We start from the raw sequence: 22,707 nt of genomic DNA, 5'->3' as shown, positions 1-22,707 counted from the left end.
TTTTAAAATGGGGTCAGATATGGTCCTAGCTCCATTTTGAGAAGAATTGTACCTGGGTAGAGCATGGTTAACATTGGCCCAGTTCTCTTAAGGTCGAAATTGGCCCTTAAATTTTGTTTTAGTCCACCTTCTCCTGAAATAAAGGAAAACCAGTTTAGTTTAGAACTGGGTCAGGATCAGTTTTGGCCAAGTTTCAGGGTATTTGCCAAAGACAACCTTGAAGTTAGTCCCATTACCCATTCTGTTTATAAAGTTCAAACCATGGTTAAATAGTAAGCTATGTTGGGTAATTACAAAAATTATCATCAGGCCTCAGCCGCTATCTCCTACCCCTTCTTTCATTTCCGGGCAAAATTTGAAAACAGGTCCTTTTGCAAAAAAATTCTCCAAAAAAGACCCGTTTTGAAAATATTCGCAAAAAACAACCTAGTTTCAGACCTGCGTCTGAAACTAGATCGTTTTTTACGAAAAAAGTTTCCAAACTTCACGGGAGTTAGACTCCCGTGAAGTTTTTTACATAACAAAACAAAACTTCACGGGAGTTGAACTCCTGTGAAGTTTGGGAGTTTTTTTCCCAAAAACCGACCCAGTTTCAACCCTAAGGCTGAAACTATGTCGTTTTTTAAAAATAAAGTGAAAACGGGTCTTTTTTTGGGAATATTTTTGTAAAGGGGTCTGTTTTCAAAATTTGTCCTTCATTTCCCGCCTATTGATCGCTCGCACTTGCACCCAAAAAAAAATGTTGTCCGTGGTTAGGGTTTTGCTGAATCTCGCCCCAATTTGTGCTGCGCTGGAGTATTTTGCTCTAAGATCAAACGGATTTGTGAAGGTAAGCTTGTTGATTTTGTTAGGGCTTAAAATTTGATATAGATAATTTGGTTTATAGTTTGTATTTCTCCCTATTCTTCTCTCTATTTAAGTGTTTTTACGTTTTGATTTGGGCATTTTACAACTGTCCCCAATTTGTGGCCTTATACTACCCTAATCTGGATTGCATATTATGATTTAGAATTGTTTTTTTTTTCTTTTTTCCCCCTTAATGTTTGCTTGTTTAACACTGTTCTTAATCATAAATATCGGTTTTTTTTTTCTTTTTATGGTTTCTCGCTGATTTTAGAGATGAAACATTGTGTTTGCGTTAAAAGAATCATTTGAACAGTTAGAACGAATGGAATCTTCTATGCAATTCCTGAAACAAATATTAGAAAGTTTTGGTTCAATTCGAACAATTGGAATCTTCATGGGGGGTGTTAAAGAATAATTTGAACAAGGAAAAGGGTTGAAATGTTTTTAACCATAGAGTCTGTGACTAGTGTAAATTGGATGGCTTCAATGTCCTCTAGAAGAAGAAATCCACCAAAGAGAAAATGCAAATCTAGCGAAGAAGTCAACCCATTTTGATTTAAATGAGTAGTCAAGTGGTGATGAAAATTTTGGTGCAAGATATGATAGGTTTGTTAATCTATGCGAGAATTTTGCTCGAGAACTAGAAGACAGGGGCTCTTTTTCCCGAACTATGATACCCGATAGTTTACACATTTTCAAACTTTGCTACCCCAAGGTCTTATTTTTGACACTTTGATACCCCAAATTTTCGGGTATCAATGTTATAATTTGTGTGAACTTTGGGTATCATAGTGTTAAAAAGAAACTTTGGGTTATCAAGGTCAAACATTGTGTAAACTCTAGGGTAGCAAAGTGAAAATAACCCATAATTTATTGTGTTCTTCACATTGTTCTTCTTATCATCATCCACAATATAGTTGTCATCAACCCATCTAAACAAAATTTCACAACAGAAAGCTGAACTCATATAAATACAATCTAACACTGATCAAGTAGGAAATATTACATCGCATTACACGATTACAAAGAAAATGCTACAAAAGCATCAAACGAAGCAGACCACAGTTACAAAAATTTAACCAAAATAAACGAACCCTAAAACAAAAAATGATAGTCTTCATCAACATCATAATCTTATCCATTTTCTTTGACAACAAGTTCTCTTCTTTAAACATCTTCATCAAAAGATTCCTATTGTCATCAACCCATGCAAATTAGTCACATCACTTATATGAAGAATTTGTGTATTGTGGGCACCCAAAAAAATTTTAGCCCTTTGTTCTCACCTTGATTGTACATCCTAGATTCCTAATCCTGCATTGCAGACCATAGTGACAATTTCTATTAGCTCTAGAACTTTTATTAACAGATAAATTGAATTAGAAATCATGATGAGAGGTGTTAAACTAGTTCACAGGTGAGAATATATGATGCAGATAGCATCTTAAGATGGTTTTTTGGGTTTTTGTAGCTTTCATGGTGGAACTAGTCGTTGCTAAATGGGTTAGGAGAAGGGAGTTATTGTTGGGGAAGATGACCGGTGAGGTATACACGTGGAAACAACTAAAAAATCATTGGGGTGCCATGAGGTCTGATCGGACCTTGTTCGAGCAACTAATGGAAAGGGGAGTCGGGGTGAGGGTGGGGTGCTACTAGAAACACAATTGCGGCAACTGACGAGTGGTGGGAAAACAAAATCAAGGTAATGTTTTTAACTTGTATTACTTTAATTACTAATCTTATCGACGTTAAGATAAACTGAAGCTCGTGACTTTTTTTTTAATTGTTTTCTAGGAAAATGAAAAGTTGAAGAAGTTTGAAAAATATACTGCAATAGAGCATGAAGAGTTTGAAAAATACGATAACGAGGAGCCTGTGCAGCGTAACGAGGAGATCCCTACGGCTGAGGGTAGTGGTGACACGGATGAGGTGCAACTTCCTACTAACAATGGTGTCATTCTTCTTCCGTCTTCGCATACAAAGAGAAGTTTTAGTAGTGGGATGAGAAGTAGCAGTGGGAAAAAGAAGGAAGGTTTCGAGTGCAACTTCATTGAAAGAGGACATTCAAGCTCTCGTGCAGCTTCTTGTTTCAAGCGGAAGCACCAATACATCATCTACTCGGTCCGCGTCAAGCGTTAGAGAATGTTTGGAAAAACTTCAAAATCTTCCTGGAATGATCATTGGCAGTGAGGTGTGGCATTTTGCTTGCTTCTCATTTTGTAAGAAGGCAGCTAGAGAGGTGTCCTTGATGCAACCCACTGATGAGCTTAGGTATTCTTGGTTGGAGTTCAGTTATGCCAACTGGAAAAAGAATTAGAGGCGCCATCTCATGGTTGACGTGTCCATAATATAGCAGCTGAACCTTGAGAAATTTTCAAAACAGACTTGGCATAAGTTTTAATTTTCAAAATCGGCTCATTTTTTTTTTTACAAAAATTGATCTATTTTTTGCCACGTCAGCTTAATCCCATTCCTAAACAGTCGTGATTGGCAACCCCGACTAATTAGGAAATGAGATTAAGTTAACATGGCAAAAAATGAGTTGATTTTTGTATAAAAAAAGTGAGCCGATTTTGAAAATTCAAACTTGGTTTGAGTCTGTTTTGAAAATTTTATTCTGCTTCGTTATGGCTTTTCCATGAGTACCAGTTCGTTTGCAGTGTTGTAATAATGGTGGGGGGAAATCATGCAGAAAGGTTTCTCGTCATCATATTCATAACCATAACGTTACAACCAACTTATATCAAACCTATGATGCATTATTCCAACGGAAGTTACCATGCGAGGCAAACAGTCTAGTTGTTTATATCATTGATTATTTATCAATAAACTGTATAAGTTAGATAAAGATTCAAACTTTCCCCTTGTATAACCCAAGAAAAAGAGTTGAAATTTCTCACTTAACATCCATTCAATAAGACAGTGTTTGCCTCTCAAGGATATGATACGCCTCTCCTAAATCAAAAGTCTAATAATAACAGTTGGCACCCTTTTTTCCAGAATAAATGACCCCTCTGAATTTGCACAGCCGAAGGGTCCTCCAACTTGCCAGAACGCATAACAGGCTATGAATACTGATAACCTGAAGATGAACATCAGTTCTGTCATAAAAACAATAGTTATCTAAATAACCCCCAAAAAATAGTGAAATTACACACTAGCCGCCGCCCCCAAGAAACTTATCAAATCTAATCACAAGCACAGTTTCAGATCCCGTGTCCTCGATCTCTACTGTAATTAGATCAAAATTAAATCAATCACCACAGCTTCAGATGACGCATGTTCAATCTCTACTAGATGCAACAAGTATTTAGTGTCCCATTCTCTCCTCCCGCTTCCTTGGAGCGCAGGTTATGATCTCATCCACCCTCAGTATCATTTCAGCTGCCTCAGTAGCAGACAGTAGTACGGCTTGCTTAACTTTGAATGATTCAGAGATCCCAAGCTTCTCCATATCTCCTACCTGTATTATCACAGAGTGTCTAAACAAATTTTGAGGGGAAAAAAAGGAAAAAACGCATAAATTTCCCAAGCACCTCTGAACTCTATCAATCCTAGAAAACCCCCTGAACTTGCTTCACTAAAATATCACAACCAACAGCAGTTGCTTTATGTGATCACGTGTTCCATATGTAACTTTTGGATGATTTTAGTTCTATGTATTAAAAAATATAACTTCATTTTACTCCACCTGCTAACACCATTCAAGAATTCCCGATATTGCAGTGTTTATTATAATTTTTGAAATTTAGGGAGATTTTTTATGATATATAAAGTTCAGGGGGTTTTGCACAAACTTCAGGAAATTTGAGGGGGGAAAAGCAAAAACAAGAACAAATGGTGTTTGTGCTTACACTGCCAGTTATAACATCAATCCCAGCATTACTGCCCTCTTTGTGATGTTCAGCACGAAGCTGCGAGATCAACTCTGCACTGTCTAAACCAGCATTGTCAGCTATAATAGTTGGAATTGCTTGTAATGCCCTCGAGAAAGCTTCGATAGCATGGGATTTTTTTCCAGGAGTTTTGCGAGCAAGTTCATCTACATCTTTTGCCATCACCATCTCAGGCCACCCACCACCGAGTAAAACCCTTGTAGGGATCTTTCAGCTTCATCAAGAACGTGGTGACTGTAGCAGATATAAGAGAAATATATGAAATTGTAGAAATGTCAGGTTTTTTTTACTTTACAGAACTCGTATTTACCTTCATAACTCTGAAGGATGAGATTTAATGAAACATTAAGATTTCTGCGCTTAGATGTCACCAAGAAAACTAAATATTTTGGAGTAGATTATACTAGGAAAAAATTAAGTCCCTTGGAGACTCAAAACTTATGTTTTGTTCAGACCAAAAAGAGGAAAAGAAGAAATGTATGTACGTGCATATGTATAAGTACATATTCACTACCATCAGAATAGCACCTTGTGCAACTATTGGCCACGATTTTGAATCATTCTTCATGAACTTTTGAAATATAAAGCTTCTAGGTGAAAGCAATATTTGAAACTAAGCCCCAGTGGAGTTGTTTTATTTAAAATATGAATCTGAGCTCATGGTTCACAACTTGTTCGTGCATATAATTCAAAGGATTTGGAAGCCTGGTCTAAGTATTTGTGAAACTGTAAAACCTTTTGCTTTGTGTTCTTAGGTCCAAACACGTTATCTCCTTTCGGTATTCATATTCTTTCCTTTATGAGGGGAAAAAATATATTCTTTTTTCTCAAAAGAAACAAAAAAGGTTCATAATCCCTATATTGAGGCAAAGAATTGAAAATGTGACGCTATACTTTCTGTAGAAAAAAAAAACCATTTATCGATTCGCATGTCTATTCATACTTCTCCCTTATTAACTTGTGAACTTTGGAAGAGAAGCAACAAATCAAGAGTTGAAAGCACACCAGTAATGTCAAATCCAAGGGTACATGCTTGAATGCAAAAGAACAGCTTATACATAAAGGCATATCTATAAGAAATAAAGTTGAGCAGACTATTTGACCAGGCATAAAAAAACTAACCACAAATATTAGGTATTAAGAGAGCCAATTATAAATTTATAACCAAGCTCGATGACAAGTTCTTCATAAGTGGAGAGGACTGACATATGACAGTTTAGATAGGCAAAGGGTTTAATTTATTTTAGAATTGAACCAATTTAAACATATTATAGTAGAATTCACCAGTAATTCTAGTTGGATCGGGAGTTAAAAAATCCTTCGTAGAGTGGGATCCCTCATTTTGGTGTCTATATAGCCAAAATCAATGCTCATGATAATACTGGATTCATCATCCTTCTACTAATAATATTCTCGTTATCAGATTGTGAATTCAGTGTTTACTAGAGGATACTAGTGCATCAGGTGAATTTTTCTTCCACTTTAACTATTCAACTTTTTAGTTGAGATTATGGCTAAAGTCTTTGTTTTTTCACTTATCACTGCGAAGCAAGGATATCATAGTGGCGTGTCCAAACAAAAGAGAAAAGGAGAGAGTACTAGCACAACCTCATGCAATCTTATCAACTTATAAAAGTAAATTAGCTAAACATGTTATCTTTTAACTAACCAGGTGTCCAAAACCAGGTAACTAAAAAAAATATAAGGGCACTTGAACTATGGCATAAGATTTACAGAGAAAAATGGGAAAGAAATAAACGGAATGATCAGAAAACTATCTGACCATGGGATTTTACTAAGAAGCTTAGGTTCATACTGAGATATATAGCAAGCATACCTTGCACCTCTTAGCACTATTGTGCATGCCTGACCCATTTCAACCCCAGAGAAATGGATCAACTTGTCCTCGCCAATCATGATTTCCTCAATAAGCTTGCAATGACCAAGCTTAACAGAGTCGGGGTTATCAAAGGTAGATGCAATTTCACCACCAGTAACCAGAGCTAGCCTCTCAATCCCATCAAAATCAGCATGTTCAATAGCAAGTATTCCTGCATCAGCAAAAAGTTCCTCTGGAAAGTTATATATCAATTGTCGGTTGACGAAGCAATTAATCCCATGACCAATGATTTTCTGCACTTTTTCTTTCATCTTTTCCTTTTCAGCTCCCTCAATCTGTGCTACTTTAGTCATTGAATCAACACGAACTCTGGCACCATATATCTTAACTTTGTCAGTGTCCATAGCTGTGTTTGCAACCAAAATCTTAGCATTCTCAATGCGTTTAGGCTGTCCAAGGCCAATTTTCTTATCAAGAATAAACCTGCACGATAAAGCATTAACAATCTTAGTTTTAAGTTCAACAAAAAATCATCTAAACATGTAAACCTCCACATGAAAAACTATTTACAAGTTTCTCATATATAAAGAAGAAGTAGCATTTGTTCAAATAGAGGAACAAATAAAAAAGAAAAAAAAGTTAATAACTCAAATAGAAGATCGTTTTAATAAAACAATCTATAGTAACGTCCTTAATGCTTTTTGAGATACAAAATAACATATTGTTTCTCTACCTCATGAATATAACTTCAGAGAAAATGACATTCCTACCAAATCTAGGTCATGCCAAATGAATCAAGAATATCTTGATCTTTGTAAAAAAGAAATAACTTCATTATTTCAGAAAAAACTTATAAGGAAATCATATTCTCCTTGGAGCTGCACAGCTTTCTATGTTAATAATCATGCTGAACAAGAGAGAGGAATCCCTCGTCTTGTTATCAATTACAAACCTTTAAACATTGTTTTAAAGTGGATTAGGTATCATATTCCAAACAAAAGAAATTTATTAAATCGCATTAACAATGCAAAGATCTTTTCTAAAATTGATCTTAAGTCAAGACATTACCAAATACAAATAGAAGAAATGATCATTATAAAACAGCATTTGTTGTTCCATTTAGACACTTTGAATGGAATATAATGTCATTTGGGCTAAAAAATGCCCCTTCAGAATTTCAGAACATTATGAATGAAATTCTCTCATTCCCCACACTGATTTCATCTTGTCATACATAGATGATATTTTGATATTTTCTTAGACATTTAATCAGCATGTTAAACATTTAGAAATATTTCGTAATTTAGCAATATAAAATGGGTTAGCTATATCAGCCCCAAAAATAAAATTATTCCAGACTCAAATTAGATTCTTCGGTCATAATATTTACAAAGGAACTATAATTCTTATTGAACGAAGCATTGAATTTGCTTCAAAGTTTCCAAACATAATCACTGACACCAAAAAATTATAAATGTTTCTTGGTGCATTGAATTATGTAGTAGATTATTATCATAATCTTGCACAAGACACTGCTATTTTATATAGTAGATTAAGAAAGAATGTTTCCCCTTGGACAGATCAACACACTGTTGTCCGAAAAATTAAATTAAATGTTAAAAGACTATCCTGTGCACATCTAGCTAATACACAGTGGTTTAAAATTGTTGAGACTGATGCGTCAAACATTGGTTATGGAGGTATCCTCAAACAAATTAATCACATTACTAACAAAGAGCAACTAGTTAGATTTACCTCTGGTAAATGGGATCCAGCCCAATTTAATTACTTCACAATCAAAAAGGAGATGCTAGCTATTGTAAAATGCTTTTACAAATTTCAAGATGATATTTTCCATCAACAATTTCTATAAAAAATAGATTACAGTTCTGTTAAGACAGTCTTAGAAAAAGATGTCAAAAATCTTGTTTCTAAACAGATCTTTGCCAGATGGCAAGCCGAGTTGGCAATGTATCAATTTAAAATTGATTATATACGTGGACAAGATAATCATTTACCTAATTTTCTAACACGTGAATTCTTGCAGGGTACCCATGCGCCGCAATAACTCCTCCCAAAGGGGAAGGGGAAGGAGTGGAGATAACAAAAATGGGAGGAATTATACTCCGACTCACCCAAACTCATGGAGAACTATCTCTAAGAAGGGAAATACTAGTGTCCCTTCATCATCATCTTCTAGGGGGATAGAAGATCTAATGGCAAAAGAGAATATATCTGAATCATTTTCTGCCATAATCAAGAAAGATGTAGAGTGGTATACTAAAACCACCTCTAACACTGTCCTTCATATAGAACAAGAGAACATTCCTCTTATAAAAGATGTCGACAAACTAAGACAAAAATACTTAGATTTGACATACTACCCTACATTGTCTTTTAAACCTAGAGCATGGATGAAGACAATACTCATCCAGAGAGGTATGGAAATCACACATTTTTGGAGTAATAAAAATCATACCGTCCCTCCAAACTTCAGCAAATGTGTTATCAAAAAAGTAATACTTCACAGAGATTGGGCAATGAGTACTAATCAGGAATTTCCCCCGGTTAAAACTCCAAATAAAGAAATTTATAATTTCAATTATTGGGATTACCAATCAGCCTTTTATCAGCTATTTCTATACCAAAATCCCAAAAACAAACATACATGACTAATTAAGCTATGTCCAGAGACCATTTATAAAGGCCTACCCACCTGGTTCTATAATTGGTGGTCGAAATATGGGGCAGACCTTAATATAGTACCCAAACCATATCAAAATTATATACTCCTTGGGTTGACTCTCACCCAGTCATCCAAAAGATGGACGAGAATCAAATTCTCGAATGTTTGTGTTCAGCATATTTCTTCGCTGAGGCAGAAATCCCATAGATCTGGAATTGGTCATTAGAAGCTACATGAGATTAACTTCATCTACCATCTATTTAAAGAAAACATCATAGCAAATGGTGGACGAGTGTCAATGTCCAAGACAAAGTGAAGCAGATAGAAATCATTAAAAGGAATAATAAAATCCTTAATAATACTTCAACCCAGGAAATTCAAAATGAAAATCTTATGGTTAAACTAGCAAAAACAATGAAAAGGAAATATCCTCAAGCTACAGAAGCTGAAATTCAGCAAAAATATCTTGAGCATATGAAGAAATAATTCTTCGAAGTATTTGACAATAGTGATACAATGTCAATAAAATCCGCAAATAGTACTCTAGGAATAGATGTATCCTTACTGGATGATGCTCAGGATCCTTATAAGGAAAAAGCAGAAGAAATGTGAGAAGCAGCTATGGGAGTTCCCACAAATGTAAAAGATAAAGATATTGAATAGTTGTAAACTATCACTTACCGACAGTCATACCGACTTCTTTAAAGTTATAAATTTATTACTCTAACAAGTTATATTTTACTCTTCAATTATATTGATTAGGAAAGGCTAAGTTGTCACCTAAAAGATAAGATTAAAAAAAAAGAGATTCGGTGCGCGATGAGGCCCACAATGTACCCGACACCTTATGATTTACTTTTAGCTGAGACTCGGGGAGCCGCTCTTAGTGCCAAGTGACACATGCAATGACGAAAGATTCCACCGATAAAAAGATGCCAAGAAATAATGCGCATCAAAACAAAAGTGTCATCAATAATGTGTTCACTTTAGATCTTCTCCAACCAGCTGTCTAAAGGCAATCAACAAAAAAGATACATTTCTCAACTATAAATAAGGCAGAAGAATTTTTAGTTCAGTGTGCTTACTTTCAATCATAGATTTTTCAAAGTTTAGGGAAAAGAGCTTCACTCTCTACATAATACTTTATCTTCTTTTCTTTCTTCCTCTTCCTCTTTGTAAAGGTTAGCCGACCTAAGGCTTTGTAAAAAATTAGTTGATGAAATAAACTGGAGCAACCAGAAGTTCTAATAGAACTTGCAGACTTCAAGCTGTAAACTCTCTATCTTTTTACCTTGTCTTTACTAATTTAAGTATTGTTTAAATTGGTATCAGAGCCATGATTGGCTAATTTTTTTTCTTACGGAGATAGTTATGTATATCTGATAAGTAGGAATTTATGATTGAAATATGTTTTTTCTCTTTCTTGTTGATAATATAAAAGGAATGATAGTGGGACGTCACCCAAGTCGCGTAGTATAATGTTTTCGTTTGAAACCGTGAAGGCGTGTAGGGTAGTGTAAATCGTTGACAGACGTGCTACTATGAGTTTTGTTTTATCTTTTAAAAAAGAAAATTTTCATTTATAAATCCTTACTTAATAGACTTTACATAATTTAATCCGTAAGAAACCCCTTATGGCAGAATTAATCTCTACCTCATCTTCCAACATAGCTCGTAATACGAGTAAAAAAGTTAAGAATGCTCAGTTGACAGAATATCCATCTGAGCTTGAATCACTTAATAAGTGGTCCATCCCAGATGTCTCTAATAAAGACATCTATAAAATTGGGATATTTGATTATAAGTCTTTGATAGCAATCAAAATTCTAGAAAGAACCACAACAGTAGATCAGAACGAGCAAACTATTAAATTACTTAGTTCTGAAGATATTGAACCTTATATGGAACGATATAAATATATCCATATTGAATTAATTCAAGTAGCATTTAGACCATTGGCATTACAAGGACTTGATGCCTCGTTACTATCCTGTTTACGTGATGCAATATGTCTAAATTGGACACAATCTTTAATGGGCATCATGAAAACTAGTCTATGTAACGGACCAATATACTTTAATGTAAAATTGGACACAATCTTTAATGGGCATCATGAAAACTAGTCTATGTAACGGACCAATATACTTTAATGTATACCCAAATCTGAGTTTATCTCTAACACATGAAAACTAGTCTATGTAACGGACCAATATACTTTAATGTATACCCAAATCTGAGTTTATCTCTAACAGATCCTAGTATCTTAGAAGCTATGAGCCTTAACATTAAGACTCATGGATATGAATTTTTACCTGGATCAGAAACAATTACGATTATATACCGCATCCATTATAAAGCTTTAAGTACGTTAGCACCTAAAGCTAAAGTGCATACAAAGCCTGAAAAGACAGTCTTAGTAGAGACTAATTTACTTTCGTCCTATATCGTTGTAAACAGACAAATTAAATGGAACGAAGTAAACTTTCATGATAGTTGGGTTCTACCTTACGCTATTCAGCCTCAGTCAATAATAAATCAAGAAATTGATCAAATCATTCAAACTGCTGATGGTGAAGTTGAAGTAGTCTTCAACCCTTCAAAGACAATAAATTGTCGTATGTTACAACTTCATCTAGAAGATCTATTTCTAGATCTGATTCTTTAAGAATCAACGAGGTTAGAGGAAATTAATATATCTCAAAACAATACACCTCATCCGATATATAAAGAGAAATAAAAGCTTTCTCCCACAAGCTCTGAAATGAGCTTCCAAATGTAAAAATTGTTTTACGGATTTTACACCCAACAGTGAATTACGAGAATTTCTTAATATAGAATTCCAATGTAAAAGTCATGAATCATTCAGAGAATGGTTCTTTAAAAGTTTCTCTGATAGAGAACAACAAATCTTTAAATCAAGTTATTATGAAACACTTGATAAAAATCAGAAAATAGAATTCTTTGTTCCTTGGTTCTAAATTTTTATATTCGAAAGGAAGAAAAGAGAATTTGAGTACTTGAAGAACATTATAAACAATGAAAATCAAGTACTTGTGCATCAATCAAATCTCTTTATCCTCCAACGGAACCACTAAGACTTACTGGAGTTTCAACATCAACTCTAGAAGCAACAGCTTTTATGAAGCCCACTGAATCTAGTGATGAAACTTTAAAAGAGCTTAATAAGCTAATAAAACAGAGTAATTACTCAAACATACATCTTCAAGTAGTCGGCCAACACCTTACTCGAATCGAAGATGTAGTTGATAGACTTGTTCAAAAATTGAATACTAGCATTCCCTCTCTAATAAGGTCAGAGGGTGTTAGGGCTCCTGTTATACATACAGAAAAAGCCACAATTAAGCCACCCCTAGATATATCTGGGTTTAATACCAGTGAAAAAGTAACTTTAGAAGTTATTGAAGCTTTATCAAAAAAGCTCAGTACTTCTAAATTACTTACACTTGATGGTGAGCAATCTACTTCGTGAGTTATTCATACTGACACTGAAATATCTGACGATGATAATAGTTTAGTTAAACAAGATCAGGTATTGGAAGTAGAAAATCAATTCTCTACTATGAATAAAATCACAACATGCCCTAAACAATTAGTGTTACTATTATAAGAGACCTACTCCTATAGATGTATTATTCGAGGAGAATGATACATACATACAAGCTGATTAAAACGACAGAAATATTTATGAATGGAATATTGACGGTTTATCCGACAATCAAATATATTCCACAATGCATCACATATTGATGTATTCCACTATCTGTAATTCTGATAAGCTTATAGCTTCCTACATTACCATTTCTGCCTACATAACTATCTCCGTAAGAAAAAACTTAGCCATTCATGGCTCTGGTACCAATTTTAAAACAAAATATAATAAGTAAAAAGATATAAGACTTACAGTTTGAAGCCTGCAAGTTCTACAAGAACTTCCGGTTGCTCCAGTTTATTTCATTAACTTCTTTTCTACAAAGCTTTAGATCGGTTAACCTTTACAAAGAGGAAGAGAGAGAAAGTAAAGAAAACTAAATATCAGGTAGAGAGTGAAGTTTTATTCCTTTTACTTAAAATTCTAAGATTAAAAGTAAACACGCTGAACTAAAAATTCTTCTGCCTTATTTATAACTGAGAAGAGAACTTTTTTTATTGATTGCCTTTAGACAGCTGGTTGGAGAAGATCTAAAGTGAACACATTATTGATGACACTTTTGTTCTGATGCGCATTATTTCTTAGCATCTTTTTATCGGTGGAATCTTTCGTCATTGCATGTGTCACTTGGCACTAAGAGCGGCTCCCCGAGACTCATCTCAAAGTAAAGGACAAGATGTCGGGTACCTGTGGACCCCATCGCGCACCGAATCTCTTTTCTTTAATCTTATCTCTTAGGTGGCAGCTTGGCATTTCCTAATCAATATAATTGATGAGTAAAGTATAACTTGTTAGAGTAATAAAGTTATAACTTTAAAGAAGTCGGTATGACTATCGGTAAGTGATAGTTCATAATTATTCAATGTCTTTATCTTTTACATCTGTGGGAATACCCATGGTGCTTCCCACATTTCTTCTGCTATTTTCTCATAAGGATCCTGAGCATCCGGTAAGGATACATCTATCCCTAGAGTACTATTTGTGAATTTTGTTGACATAATACCACTATTGTCAAATACTTCGAAGAATTGTTTCTTCATATGCTCAAGGCATTTTTGCTGAATTTCAGCTTCTGCAGCTTGAGGATATTTCTTTTTCATTGTTTTTGCTAGTTTAACCATAGGATTGAATTTTCCTGAGTTAAAGTATTATAAAGGATTTAATTATTCCTTTTAATGATTTCTTCTATCTGCTTCACTTTGTCTTGGACATTGATACTAGTCCACCATCTGCTATGATATTTTCTTTGAAGAGATGGTAGATGAAGTTAATCTCGTGTAGCTTCTAAGGACCAATTCCAGATCCATGGGATTTTTGCCTCGGCGAAGAAATATGCTGAACACAGACCTTCGAGAATTTGATTCTCGTCCATCTTTTGGATGACCGGGTGAGAGTCAACAAGGAGTATATAATTTTGATATGGTTCGGGTACTATATTAAAGTTTGCCTCATATTTAGACCACCAATTATAGAACCAGATGGGTAGGTCTTTATAAATGGTCTCTTGACATAGTTTAATTAGTCATGTATGTTTGTTCTTAGGATTTTGGTATAGGAACAGTTGATAAAATGCTGATTGGTAATCCCAATAATTAAAATTATAAATTTCTTTGTTTGGAGTTTTAACCAGGGGAAATTCCTGATTAGTACTCATTGTCAATCTCTATGAAGTATTACTTCTTTGATAACACATTTGCTGAAGTTTGGAGGGACGGTATGATTTTCATTACTCCAAAAATGTGTGATTTTCATACCTCTCTAGATGAGTATTGTCTTCATTCATGCTCTAGGTTTAAGAGACAATGTAGGGTAGTATGTCGAATCTAAGTATTTTTGTCTTAGTTTGTCGACAATCTTTCATAAGAGGAATTTCATCTTGTTCTATATGAAGAACAGTGTCAGAGGTGGTTTTAGTATACTACTCTACATCTTTCTTGACTATGGCAGAGAATATATATATACATCTACATATGTATTTATGTTTGTATACATATATATGTATACATACATATATATGTATATATATATATATATATATATATATATATATATATATACACACACACACATATATATATATATATATATATATATATATATATATATATATATATATATATATATATATATATATATATATATATATATATATATATATATATATATATATATATATATATATATATATATATATATATATCTCTCTCTCTCTCTCTATATATATATATATATATATATATATATATGTATATATATATATATATATATATACATACATATATATGTATATGTATATATATACATATATATGTATGTATATATGTGCATGTATAAATACATATATATGTATCTATATACATATGTATGTATATACAATATACACACATATGTATATGTGTATATATATGTATGTCGTCAACTCGGGGTTATTTATAACCATATCTACTTGAAATATTTTCACTTTCACAATATTATAAATAGAAAAACAATGGAAATTACGGCTTATTCGACTACATATAAGGTGGTACACTGTCTCACCTAGTTTCTTCACTTTTTTAAATGCTCATCTTAACTTTTGGAATAGGTGTGGAGATCCATTACGGAAAAAAGGTTTAAATTATGCTATTATCTCCTAAGCACTCCTTAGAAACAAGAATATAAGTGGGAAAAATAAAACATAAGATAACAATTAACTTATCTTCAGAATAGCTTGTAGAGAGCCATTTCAAAAGAATTTAAACTGTGCTACTGTTATATACTCGTGTTCCTTCTTTCAAAGAACAAGAAGATAGATAAACAGAATATAATATGCCGATGTCATCAAGAACACAGCCAATTATATTCTCCATCTAGCAAACTTCCATATAAAACAATCTTTTCAACAAGCAATCCCCTTTGGTTCTTATTACCTTACAATTCCTTCGACTCTTCCAATACTTGCCACAGAAACTTAAATGCTATATCGCCACATAATCATGCTTTTGACTTCTGACAGAATCTGCTATGCAGAATTGTTTTTTTTTTCTTTTCAAAACTTGACTCAGAGAAGTTTAAGAACATCAAGATTATAGTTTATCTTATCAAAAACACCATACAAAAAGCACATGCCATAGTTTTCAGGTGAACTATTCAACAGATGTTACAGATCAGATATCATAGTTACAGTTGCAGAAAAAGAGACCTAAGCAAATAGAGCAATATAGAAGACATTAGCCTGGAGCAATCATACTTGTGAAGAGTGACGCCATCTGAACAAAACCTCACAATAGTCAATGAAGAGCCAATAAAAAAGCGTGTTGACTCAGATGCAAAGACTTGCAAGGAATGACAAAATAGCACCAAGTGTAGCAATCAAAGCTTAAATAGTTGCAAGGAATGACAAAACACCACCAAGTGTAGCAATTAAGGCTTCTACCGGAAAAAATAAGATAAAGAGGAGCAGATTCACTCTTGTAAACTTCAACAATAAAACATTACATTAGATGGTATTAGCAAGCAACTTGCAAACAGATGACATCAAGTGTGACCGAGAAAAATATCAGAAGTTAGTACTAAAGATAATGAAAGTAAATAGACATGCATACAGATATGCCAAAATTTAGAAAGTTCGTCAAGTGTAAACAGGTATTCACGGATTGGTCATGTTGATTAAGTGTGTCAAGTGTGTGATGCCGATCAGATCATAATTGTAATATATATACAAAATTTAAAAAAAAAACTGTAAATTCATACCCTTCATCTAAAAATGAGTCCTTCAGTGAACCTCCAGCCTTCTTTATTATTTGGATTGACTCCAAATTTGTACTACCCTGCCATCGAAACAAGGATACATATAATTTAAACAGCATTATATAAAAAATGATTAGAAAACAAAACCAGTTTAATTATATTTTAACAAATGAAACAGTTGAAGTCTGTAACTGGAATCATTACTGTGGTACTACCGTACAAGCAACAGAAAGTGCTGATAATATTGATAGCAGTGATGGAAGAAATAAATGATTAAGATGAATGCAGCTATGATGACAGGATTATTCGCACCACGGTGAAGTTGTAAGATAGAACATATGATGGTGGCCAACAGTGTGAACATAGGTTTACGGGAGCCTGGTGGAAGCAGCAGTAAGAATGTTCCTAATGTCGGCACAAAAAAAAGCATTATTGTGCAGAATCTGGAGTCAAGCTGGATGTGGCATATACAGGATGGCAGGCCAGCATGCCTAGAATCACCTAGGCTTCCTGTTTAAGTATACCCTCTTTGGTAGATTACCATTCTGAAGACCACTGCAACTCCTTCTCAAATAGACATGTCTATTATTTTCTCAAAAAATCCATAACTTGAAGTGAACAAGTGAACATCTGAATATGGTCTTATGGAAATGAAGCATCAACCAGTTTCTTCCTTTTCAAAATTTAAGAAACAATCTAGTTAGTTTGAACTAACGCAAAACACATGTAAAATATTATGGAAAATTCAAAAGATGATAAAGTATAATGCTAAACATTTCCTTCATTTGTAATGTTATCACCAAAGCAAATTTATATAAGACAGGAAACCTCGCTTTTCAAGAGCAAGAAGTTTGCAAAAGCTAGCAACTTAGACATGAATTGCCATTCTCCTTATCCATCAAAGATAGATGTCCATGGCATCACTAACTTTCACCCAGTGATGTATCCATCAGAAGAGTACAATATACTAAAGGAGAGAGAAGATAGGCGGTTACCTTAAGCCTCATAACAGCATCAACTGCAAGTGTCGCAAAGTGTTCTTTGTCCTGGGAGAGAATCTTTGAACTCAAAGTTGTCATAGCAATGTTCATCAAATCTGACTTAAATTTCTCTGTATACACAAGTGCAGCACACATTAAAAACATTAAAGAAATTCTCATATGCATATTCAATAGAGTGCACGAATATATACCATACATGAGCATAGATATATCATCATACATAGCTCCTATGCATTAATAGAATAATAAGGACCTTCTGCATAGCAAATGGATTTTACTCAGACTATCCACATGTCAATAACAAATGCAAGTTTCGGTTTAGCCTTTTCATTTTACCTATGACTTAGAATTGAACGTTATTCTTTTGCAGTAAATATTTTTGTCTTTTAATTCTGGATTTCCTTTTTCAATGGAGAAGTGTCAATTGCAGTATTGCAACAACACGAGCAATAAGGTACCCTTTTCTTTTCTACCTGCAAGAAGACATTCTCAAATTAATGGCATTAACATCCCTTGTTAATCATCTTCTTTTGGGCAGGAAGTTTACGCCAGTTTGGGGATGTTACTTGAGATCCGTTTAAAATTCAAATCTTTCGTGAAATTTCATGGAAACACCACTCCAACTCTGCAACCTATACCATCCTGAATGTTACATTAAACGTTGGGCGCTTCTAGACGTCGGACTTGGCGCCCAACGCTTAGTCACCTAGACGGGCGCCTAAGCGGTTTTTGGGCGTTTTTTTTCTTTCTTCATTTAAGTGGTGGTCGATGAGGTTTTGCTGAAGGTCGGAGGAGGTAGTGGAGGTGTTCATATTTGGAGGTTAATGGAGTTTGGGGGACGTGTAGGCTACGATACATAAAATCACAATCAAGGTGGGCAGCCTAAATACCGCCTAGACGCTAGGCGCTAGTTAGGCGGCCTAGGTACCGTCTAGGTCTAGGCGTACGCCTAAGCGGACTAGGCGAAGGTTTTTTAAAACAGTGATGGGCTAATCCTGACTTGATTTAAATGAATGTTTCTATCTTGATGATGAATCGAAAATTTAGCCTGGCCAAATCCTGAATACTGGGCTAATCCTGACCCGTTTAAAATTCAAATCTTTCGTGAAATTTCATGGAAACACCACTCCAACTCTGCAACCTATACCATCCTGATGGGCTAATCCTGACTTGATTTAAATGAACGTTTCTATCTTGATGATGAATCGAAAATTTAGCCTGGCCAAATCCTGAATACTGTCTTGGGAGATTTTGGTTATAATTAAGGGATTTGAAATTATAATCCTCATTATTTTAGGCCTATAGCATTTTCATAGTTAGCATGGTATGTAAATCCTTACTTACCACCCATGCTCATTCTCCAGTAGTGGGTCCATAGCTGTGACACTTTCTGGCCTACAGAAAGAATCTATTTAGCTAAAACCTTTCACGACCTAATAAGGTAGGTTACAGTCTACTATTTTACAGGCTGGGTCTTGTTACAGATCATAAAACTTGAGAAGTTAGAACAATGTGTCCGCAACCAAAACTAACTGCCTTACTTGGAGGAAAGCTTGCACATGTGTTGTCCACTACATCAAGGATAATTCTAGCAAGGTTTTAAATATCGGATATCGGGGAAATATCGGATGGCCAAAATTCATATCGGATTGCGGATATCGGGGAAATATCGGGGATATGTGGTAAATATTGGAATGCCATAATGAATGTTTGCATACATAGTATAATGCATTAAAATGTAATCTCAACATATGTAATGAAATTTAAACATACAAAATATGAATAATATATGTTTAGGATCACTAATCAACCTTCTAAAACAAACAAAAGTGCAAAGCAACGTTGTAACATTCGATCTGCTTTTTTTAGGGCAAAATGTCATTTGATATAATGGGAAAATCTTGATATCTCGCCCAAAAATTCCAAACACGGTATATTATTTTGCAACAAGCTATATAAAAAGATATATTAGTCCACATATCGGCTAATATATCGGTCATATCGGAGATTTATCACTCAAAATAGCCAAAAATCGGTAAAGGATATTTAAAGACCATATCGGTTGCGGCAAGCCCTGTAAAAGGATATATCGGGGGATATATCGGGCCATGTTGGGGATATTTAAAACAATGAATTCTAGTGGTATATGCAATTCATAATTTATATCACAAAGATGCAAGAGGAAATAACTTAATACTCTACTCAACTTGGTATAAACATAAATGATAGCTACCTGGATCTTGTTTGTTATCCTTGGCTTTCTTTAACAATGCATTCCGTGCACATTCAGCAGCCATTCTATAACCTATGAAATAACAACAAGGTTCAGATATCCCAAAAGTCACATATTTAGAGTTGATCAAGAATGCTACAAACATATATTATGCAATGGAACTGGACCTTCAATTTACCACAAGGTTTCACGTATCGAATATTCAGGGAAATACTGGGGATATGGAGTAAATATTGGAGTGTCATGTCGGATGATGTGCATATATAATAATATGATGTCTTAAGATATAATCTAAACATACTTAATAAAACCTAAACATACAAAAATGTAAATTTTTTGTAACAGCCATATAAAAGGACATACCGATGACGATAAATATCAGCCATGTAGGGGAGATATCATCCAAAATTTGCCAAAAAGCAATAGCAAAGGATATTGAGACCATATCGTTTTGCGGCATATTGGCCAATATATCAGCTATATTGTGGATACAATGAAGTACCATAATCAAGAATGTATTACAAATTTCAAAAACCTTTGAAAAACATTAGGAAAACAAATATGTTTCTGTTTCATACTAGAATATGGTAGGTTTGACGAAGTGTCCCATAGTAAGGGTATTGTTCTTAACATCTCGCTGTCAATTATGCTTTGCCTTTGTTATGTGTTTGCACCTCCTCTTCCATTCATATTTCACAAAGTTACTACACTACAAATTATACACTTTATACTCTCATATGAATTGCTAAATAAAATCCCAAATAGAGCAGAAAAGTTTTACTTTTATATGCAATAGATACATATGCATTTGTGAATACATATATCCATGGCGTGCGTACGCATGAATATACATGTATGTGCATATGAATGTTATTGACCACACACAATAAGGTACCATGTTGCAGGGGGTCAAAACAGAACCATGCTTACCAAATCACAGAAAGTCTTCAGATAAACCAAAATTTGATGTGTACTGTAATGCAGAATGAATACATACGGATTTAAAATAAGTGGTGAGAGTAAATTGCAAATAAATCTAGGGAAATACCTGCTATAATAGTCATTGGATGAATCTTTGTCATTATTAACTTCTCTGCCTCCCTCAAAAACTCGCCCGCTAAAACAACAACAGATGTTGTACCATCACCCACTTCATCATCTTGAACTTTTGAAATATCTAAAGTCTTGATTAAGGAGCAACAAAGTTCTCTTCCATATTTTGTCACAAAAAAGTATCAAGATATAACACCCATGAACTTTTTAGACCTAGAAGATGTTACTTTTAGCTGTATATCAAAGGAAGCAGGATGAAGCATCAAAAATGACTTAGACAAAATGAAATGGTATACTGAACTTTAAGCAAGGACAAAGAAACAAGATCAGAGACTGAAAATCACATCACTACAAATATTACTTTCCAACACAAGAAAATGAGCAAGGATACCAACAAGAACCTTAGCAGCAGGGTTATCAATATGAAGCGACTTCAAGATAGTAGCGCCATCATTGGTAACTGTAACTGTACGCCCCCTCCCAGTGGACTGTAAAATTTTGTCCTACATTCACATGCATACATCATCACATAAAGTAAATAAATAAAAAATGGGTGCCGCAGCACAGCAAACATTCAAATTAAGTTTTAATTTGGAAGGTTATGTACCATTCCTTTTGGCCCTAAAGTAGTCTTAACTAAATCAGCAATGGACACTGCTCCGACATGTGTTACCTGCACCAAAGACAAACAGTAAAATGGCATAATAAATTTCGGGGAAAAAGGGGACAAACAGCGGAAATCGTAAGAGACAGAAAATATAACATCAATGCTTGTAAGTCCGAATCAAGCATATTTCTTTCTGCTTGCATGACAGGGTAATGGGATACAACTCCTTAACTTTGCTGATATGTTTAAAAAACTACTTAGCTTTATGTCATTTCTATACATATCTTCCTACCCAGTAAAACTTCTGTAGAGAACTACTTACTGAACAGTTATCTGTTAAAAATAAAAACTAAAATAAAAAGCCTAAATAAATAAATTTTGGGAATTTCTGAAAACAGAGGAATTTTTTGGGAGAAATATACAAAGCAAGATATATCCTTTTTTGCATTACATGAAGCTTCTGCAGTAGCATGCTACATGAATACAAAATTTTAGACTTCCAAGTTTTATCATGCTCATCTATTTATTTGTGGTCACCTTATCAACAATGAAAGGAACAACTCCTGGATGCACAACTTGGGTTTCAAGGTTGATGCTAGAAACAGAAAAGATATAATTTCTGTTGTATATGACGACAAACTTAATGGAGTACATTGTGATAAGAACATCATTTTTTTGTCATCCACATTTATAAATAAGAAACAAAATGAATACCTCCAACAGGGATTTGTTGAACTCCAGCAGATACCTGGGAAATGACTTTGTTGGATCTTACAAGATTGTAACTGAGGCTATCCAGTCAGACAATGTATTCCATTCCATGTCCATACCTAACTGTTAATTATCACAGTTATTTTTGTTACCCTTCTTTACAATTAGCCCACTGTCCTCCTGAATTCAACTCCTGTTTATGCCAGTGTTATTGAGGCGCTATCAGGGCGCGTGCAAGAGGCGCCGGATGCAGCAGCGCGGTAGAATGTTGTCCCACATGGGATGTGGGGTGCTGCACCTTACTGAGGAGCGTGCCTCAGTGCGTATGCAAAGCGCATCACGCCTCAGGCACATGCGCTCTGAGACGTTGCCTCATTGAAGTGGTGGTTTTTCTTAAACGGGTGTTTACCCAATAACCCGACCCGCTTCACTTCT

General features: G+C 34.5%; 1 protein-coding gene across 1 annotated transcript in view; it reads right to left on the bottom strand.

Annotated features, from left to right (window-relative positions):
* LOC109848856 (T-complex protein 1 subunit beta-like) overlaps nucleotides 3,691-22,707 on the bottom strand; it is a 23,132-nt gene continuing 4,115 nt past the window's right edge. The window contains 10 exon segments of the mRNA XM_020418565.1: nucleotides 3,691-4,309; nucleotides 4,701-4,945; nucleotides 4,948-4,976; nucleotides 6,580-7,065; nucleotides 16,671-16,747; nucleotides 17,663-17,778; nucleotides 19,902-19,973; nucleotides 20,950-21,078; nucleotides 21,346-21,457; nucleotides 21,562-21,627. Coding sequence (XP_020274154.1) covers nucleotides 4,157-4,309; nucleotides 4,701-4,945; nucleotides 4,948-4,976; nucleotides 6,580-7,065; nucleotides 16,671-16,747; nucleotides 17,663-17,778; nucleotides 19,902-19,973; nucleotides 20,950-21,078; nucleotides 21,346-21,457; nucleotides 21,562-21,627 — 1,485 coding nt within the window. The 3' untranslated portion in view covers nucleotides 3,691-4,156.

This window comes from Asparagus officinalis, chromosome 7, assembly GCF_001876935.1.
Source record: "Asparagus officinalis chromosome 7, Aspof.V1, whole genome shotgun sequence".
NCBI classification, from domain to species: Eukaryota; Viridiplantae; Streptophyta; class Magnoliopsida; order Asparagales; family Asparagaceae; genus Asparagus; species Asparagus officinalis.
Note: the sequence above shows the minus strand (reverse complement) of the source record. Positions and strands in the feature narration are given on the sequence as shown.